This window comes from Priapulus caudatus, unplaced genomic scaffold (genome assembly GCF_000485595.1).
Source record: "Priapulus caudatus unplaced genomic scaffold, Priapulus_caudatus-5.0.1 Scaffold629, whole genome shotgun sequence".
In the NCBI taxonomy this organism is placed as follows: Eukaryota; Metazoa; Priapulida; class Priapulimorpha; order Priapulimorphida; family Priapulidae; genus Priapulus; species Priapulus caudatus.
This window is the reverse complement of record NW_014577690.1, coordinates 14,217-21,056: the sequence shown is the minus strand read 5'-3', so window position 1 is coordinate 21,056 and position 6,840 is coordinate 14,217. Positions and strand designations below refer to the sequence as shown.

General features: G+C 38.9%; 1 protein-coding gene across 1 annotated transcript in view; it reads right to left on the bottom strand.

Moving 5' to 3' along the window:
- Positions 1 to 6,840, bottom strand: part of LOC106812275 (estrogen sulfotransferase-like) — a 22,157-nt gene that overhangs the window by 8,141 nt on the left and 7,176 nt on the right. The window contains exon 2 of the mRNA XM_014816107.1: positions 5,149 to 5,340. Coding sequence (XP_014671593.1) covers positions 5,149 to 5,332 — 184 coding nt within the window. The 5' untranslated portion in view covers positions 5,333 to 5,340. The remainder of the gene's footprint in view (positions 1 to 5,148; positions 5,341 to 6,840) is intronic.

Here is a 6,840-nt window from a genome sequence, read left to right as displayed (position 1 = left end):
AAATAATCTTCCGGCGGTTCAGCAGACGGTTTATTAAATTATAGTTTGTACAGTGTGAAGTGTTGATCTGTCGATCATCCAGGGGCCACACACCGTCTTACGATAACATTGTAAAACAACCGTGACTGGACGGTGCTGCCACTAATGGGAATTAGTCGAGATAATGCCCACAGTATAGATGAACGCGTAATATTATCATTATTGTTATTAATTATAATTATGTTTATATTGTTATTAAAATTGGGTTTATGTAATGTGCATACCGATGTTTATTAACGTCATTACGATTTAACCAACTATAGCGTTTATTAGCGCCTAGCAACCAAGGTTCGCAGGGAAGAAACCCAATACAAAGTAGCACAATGTAGATAAAACATTGGTACCCATGTCTACACATTGTTAATAAAATATAATATTATTGTTTGACAGCTAGGGAAGCAACTATAGTAAATAACGGTGCACGCGTGCATACCCGCAACAGTCGCCACGTGTCATTGACCTACCTAGGAGGGTTAATTATAGGAGGGTTTTATATTATATATTAATTTTTGTAATTAATTTTATGCATTTTTATCCAAAATGGGATGTACTCCACCAACTGGAAACCAGGGATCTAATTGTTATTAAAATAAGACATGACAGAGCGCTCGATATCAGAATTTATCATGTTGCTCCTGTATATTCCATTGTGCTATCTTACTTATATCAAATGATCTTTTTTGTAATAGAATGCGATGTTTATCATAGTTACGTTTATTTCCTGTTACCAATGTTATTAAAAATTCGCCACCAACATTTACCGTAAATTTGACGTACGAATTTTTAATTTCACTTTTACCTCGTTAATTATTATTGTCATATCTCTACCACATTACATCGTTAACCTAATCACTATTATTATTCAGTTAATCACGTATTTATATCATCGTTTTATCCCAATTACTTTAAGCGCTTTATGCGACCGATTTTCGATTTCCAGCCCTGCTAACATGATCAATCTGTGATTATCGAAAAATTTAATTATATTTGTAGTATTCTGTTTTCGCACGTTATATAAATTAAAAAAACAGATAATTAAATAAGTACATCCAGCATTCGTGTTGAATATTGGCTCATTAGGCAACGCGCGGTCATCGTAATAGTTGCGCTTGTTGTACCAATATTATCACGTTGGATAAATATTATACTAAGGTTTAATATTCTACTATCACGTTAGGTTATTTACTTCAGTGTGTTATATACCAATTTTGCCCTATTTATATCCTGGTATAATAACAATAATTGTTATCCGAATTAAACCAAATTTCTTACTAATTGAACTGCGACGTTGTGTTATTTATTACTGCATTCTTATTCCGCCATTTTATCCGAATTTTATTATTTAAGTTTTTACCATTTCTTCCTTTGACTTTGATATCGAATGAATAATATTCCTATCCTGTGATGCCATCGTATGTTTAATTTGCTACCAATGTCAGCATTCCTATATTCTGTACGTTATTTACGTATTTGATCCTAATTGTACCAACATTTTATTGTACTAGAATCATTTTATTCGCTTTTTTCTACTGGTTACTACGTATTACCGTTATTGTACCCGTCTTTTTTATTTGTGTCAGAATGATATATGATAAAGATTTATGCATTAATATCATTTAACAACATTAAAGTAATTGTACGCGAGCTTCGATCCTACTGGTACGATACAATACTATAGGACGGCATCTTAATTAACCATTCAACGTTTTACGAATTATTTCGGAGTCTATCCAGTTACATTTGACAATATCGCATCTGCGTTCGTTTCGCTAATAAAATTCCGAATTCGCAAGCGTTTGCTTCAGCCCAATTGTACGAGAATATACTGTTAATTTATTTTCACAATTATATCTTGTAGCAATTCAGATATGATCATATTTTTATTGACATTTCATATAGTTTCACGCCCATGTTGTTATTTATTTCCGAATGTTATAACTGCTTTCTGATATCATGTAATTAACCAGTATCTGAATTGCAAAAGCAATTAATATTTGTTGTTAATTATTTCCGCACATATATATATCTTGTTACATGTATTTTATATTGTAATAATATTTTGTCATATTTGTACTACTGTATTATACACGTTAACGATTTTCGCACATGATAATAACTAGAATTTAGTATTGCTGTACTAGAATCTTAGGCTAATTAAATTTCATTAATATTGTATCTTATCTGTACGAGAACGATATGCCGCCGACGTCCTGAAGATCCTGCTACAATATAGCATCGCAAGTGTACCAATATGCGTTACCAGCTTCACGAAGATATATGTTATATGTATTAACTTGTCCCGTTTTGCCGATCATTTGCGCAATTCTGTTCGGTTACCTTTTACCATCTGCATTACCATTTCTTGATTATTTCTGTTGTTTCTTCTTTATTAGTTCTGATATATTCTGATGTTGTTATCCCACTCGGCTCCCTATCTCGTTCTAAATCTATATGATCGAACACAGTAGGCTTATATGCTCGCTGCTAAATTGCCCATCTTAATTAGCGCTTGGCTTCTTGTGTGGAGACCACTGAAAAGGACCTACTATTGCTGAGCGCACGAATATACTAGTGCATTAAGCGGAAATGATTAGGTTTATGGTTATATGGCTGTGCGATTTCGGGGTTATGGTGTTAGTCACGTGTTAGTGTTAGTGTTAGTGTTAGTGTTAGTGTTAAGTTAGAGTTAGTGTTAGTGTTAGTGTGTAATGTACACATAAATTGTGTCGCCAGCATGCAGTAGGTCCTGTTCAGCTGCCATCTACTTACTTTTACTTCTAAACCGTCCCAATATCAGCAGACTATCCCGTACACAATATTGCACTGGCTTACAAACAAACACATTTTCCACAGTGTGCATGTATTCCTCAAACGCGCGCTACAATAAATCCGTGCATCGATTTATATGTACATGGTGGCCGTTGATAAGCCCCAAAATCAACATCAGTCCCCAGCGACAAAACTCACCTGCGATTTCTTCCACGCGCGGCGGGATCCTTCATTCTTCTTCGTCTTCGTCTTCGTCTTCGTCTTCGTCTTCGTCTTCGTCTTCGTCTTCGTCTTCGTCTTCGTCTTCGTCTTCGTCTTCTGAAAAGTGAAATAAGTAGATGGTGGCAGATGAAATTGCAAGCTAAACACGGTATATGTACGTCGTCGCTACGGTTAGAGATGGTTACTATGGTTACATATCCAAACATTAACCTCAACCAGGTCTTCGTAGAACAGGAATAAGACATGGCCGCTGTCTCTCTGCTCCCAGTATTCCAGATTGTGCTCAAAATAGTTGCCAAATATCACTGAAAGAAAAAATGTTTTTTTAAATTCTAAGCAGTTGACATGGAATAAATTACACTGCTATACATTGCCTTACTCTAAATGACCATACAGCCGGTTACCCTCCCCCTGTTGTACTATATACTACATGAATTACCGCCATCAGAATAAACACATCATTAAATCAGATGCATCTATTTGCTTTTCTTGGCGACACTGTGAGGGTAGGGTGAAACACTAGTACATTCAAGGACGTGATAGCAGCAGCGTAGATTTAAATACATGCGCACCTTGGTCGTACGCCATCTGGTTAAAGTAACTGCGCATGGAGTCAGTCGAAACAAGAGGATCTGTCGAACTCTTGGCAGTTTCATTGGCACCCTTCCCCGCTGACATCGGCACTAGATACCGATCCTTCCACATGAAATAGCCGGAGACCACCACGTCCTTGAAGTTTCGACTCACGTAGATTATCTGCCGAATGGAATGATTATTCGGTTAGAAGTCACATGCGTTGAGATTTGTACGAATATAAGCCTTTGTTTGTGTAACACTTACGCATTCAGTTTCTACATATCAAAGGCGCAGGTGTTGTCGAAAGTCGCTCTTCGATTCGTTGGAACCCGGCTTAGGACACTGTACTTACTGCACACATATAGCACGTGGATCGACTATTTCGGCTAACGCTCCATTAGGAGTGTTCCCAACTTTGATATCATTAATGATTAATGATTGATAATCCTAACCCTAACCCTAACCCTAACCTAAATGACATTAAACCACAAACTAATATATGACCATGACCATATATATATATCTTATTATGACCATTAATGACATTAAAGTTGGGAACAATCATAATGGAGTATCACCCACTATTTCGGATAAAACTGAATGACGAATGGTCGAAGGTGTCTCTTCGCTTTCTATTCTCCATCGGAAAGAACCCGCAATCAATCAATTTATGGTCCTTCCTATTCTTCTTCTCACCTGTCCAACCCCGACCCCGACCCACAGCGGCGTTGCGGGAGACACCCCCCATGGCTACCTTGCACTTCTTCTCTTTAGCCTCCCGTGGGAGCGTTCTCCACGGATAGTGCGTTTTGAATATTCGCGGAGACTCCATCTCGTCCCGTGGCACGTACTTGTTACCGGGGTAACTGCAATGCAAGCTGATGCTGAGGATAGAGTCGGCATGTAGATGCACCACTTGGCATTAGACGCATGCACTCACCTGCCCACGCAAAAAAAACCACATGCACAGGCGCTATACACTATACACTACGCACTCACGCACGCACTCACGCACGCGCTCGCTCGCTCGCTCACTCACTCACTCACGCACACACTCTCACGCACTCACTCTCTCTCTCACTCACGCGCGCGCGCACGCACCCAGGGATAATGCATAGGTAGGTACCTGATAGGTAGGTACCTGTATCCGATCTCTGGCATGCGCTCATCAAAGTTTTTCCCGTCTCTCGACTTGGGGTCTGCATCGTGTAAAACCAGCCACGTTATCTCCTGCGTGAATGTAGTTCCTGCGTGCAAGCGAATATTACAGGGCAATGACCAAACCGTGAGCAGGAAACGACTTTGATATGCGATCCTCTTGTCGTTATTAGAGGTTAGAGCTATAGGGACACACGTCGAAAAAGAGCAAGGTATATACCCTGGCTGATAGTAAAATGGTCCCTGGTCAGAAAAGAATTTACCACCCACTAACATGAGGTGTCAACTATACAGAAGTCTAAATAACTATACCTAAAACTAAATAACGATTTGCCGAAAAATTGTACAGATACCTATGGGGCGAGTACACTAGCTTAGGCGTACCGCTCTTTGGAAGCGTAGCAACTATGACATCATCGTCACGGCATTTCATGTTCTCCATCTTTATTGGATCGTCTGCGTACTTGTTGTTGATGAAATTAATGCCCTTGTATTTAAAAATATTCTCGAAGAGTTTGGTTCCAGCAGTTCCAGTTGTTCCAGAGCTGTTACCTGCCTCCATCGCCATGGCAACAGCTTTAATTAAGAGAAGGAGCTAATGAGAGCTGTGCAAACGGCGACTGCCGTATCCACAGGCACTTGGAGCGTTTCAATAAAATATGATGCTAAATAAATACGAAATCTATTTACTACAAGTCTTAATGTTTCTCTACTCTCTTTCACCTATTATTGCCGACAATTTCCTGTAAATGCCGTCCAAATGCTCATCTGCAACACACAAGTACACCGCACGCTAGCTGCTGCACACTGACACATAAATATATAGTGTGTAATATACATATATATACTATATATAGTGTGTAATATAAATATATATACTATATATAGTGTGTATATATACTATATATTTATGTGTCAGTATGCAGCAGCTAGCGTGCGGTGTACTTGTGTTGCAGATGAGCATTTGACCGGCATTTACAGGTGATTATAGGCGAAATAGAGTAGAGAAACATTAAGACTTTGGTAGTAAATACATTTCGTGTTTATTTACCAATATTGTTTTTGATTGAGACGTTCCAAGTGCCTGTGGCCGAATCTAACCTCACTAGTGCACTAATTACCCTCCCTTCCCTGTTATCCCCTTCTATACTAGTCTAGCGCTTACCTGTATACCAAGCGACATCAGCAAACTGGACAACAATAAATTAATAGTAATTATAATTATGATGAATTAATTACAGGGCTGGCGGAGCCGGTCCGGCCAGTCCGGCCGGCCATGGCCGGACCAATAATTTTTCCAATCATAATTTTTTTCAAGCACACATTTTCGTTATGCACAGGCCGGATTAGCTCTAGTACTATAGCCCGCGTTCGATAAACTGCCGCAGGACCACGCCACTTCGTTTCAAAATGAAATGCCAGTAGTGCTTACTTTGTGGAATCAAAGGACAAATACATGGTGTAAAGTTGTTGAAAGTGTTCAAAAAGATAGGCGAGATGTCCATGTAGATAAATAAGTGTTAAAAAGCCCGATAACTTTGCGTTTTGCGATCCATTTTTCATGGGGACAGGTGGTAACAGGTCGTAGTTGGTATTTACAGCCGACAATGTACTATAGCCCTGCGGCAGTTTATCGAACGCGGGCTATAGTACTAGAGCTAAGGCCGGATCTACAATTATTGCAATCCCGAGCATATAATGATCTAAAATCACATATAGTTTATGTATACATGCATATATACTACTACATAACTATAGTACCGGTAATAAACTGAAGAATGTTTATAAGAAGACATGTGTTGATCTCTTTAATTGCTGATACTGTACCAGAAACGATCGTCTGCTGCTCGGCCATTGTGAGCGCCATTGTTTATGTCCGTTCAATATAATTATTATTATTAATATTATTTACATTTTCATTACTATAGTATAATTATGCTTCATTTGACGCGTTGCAGAACGTCTCCATATCCGTGTCCATCCCTAACGACTACCCCTATCCTACTCCTACCCCTACTACTACTTTCCCTACCTACCTCTTCCTCGACCCCAACCCCTATATCATTGTTATTAATA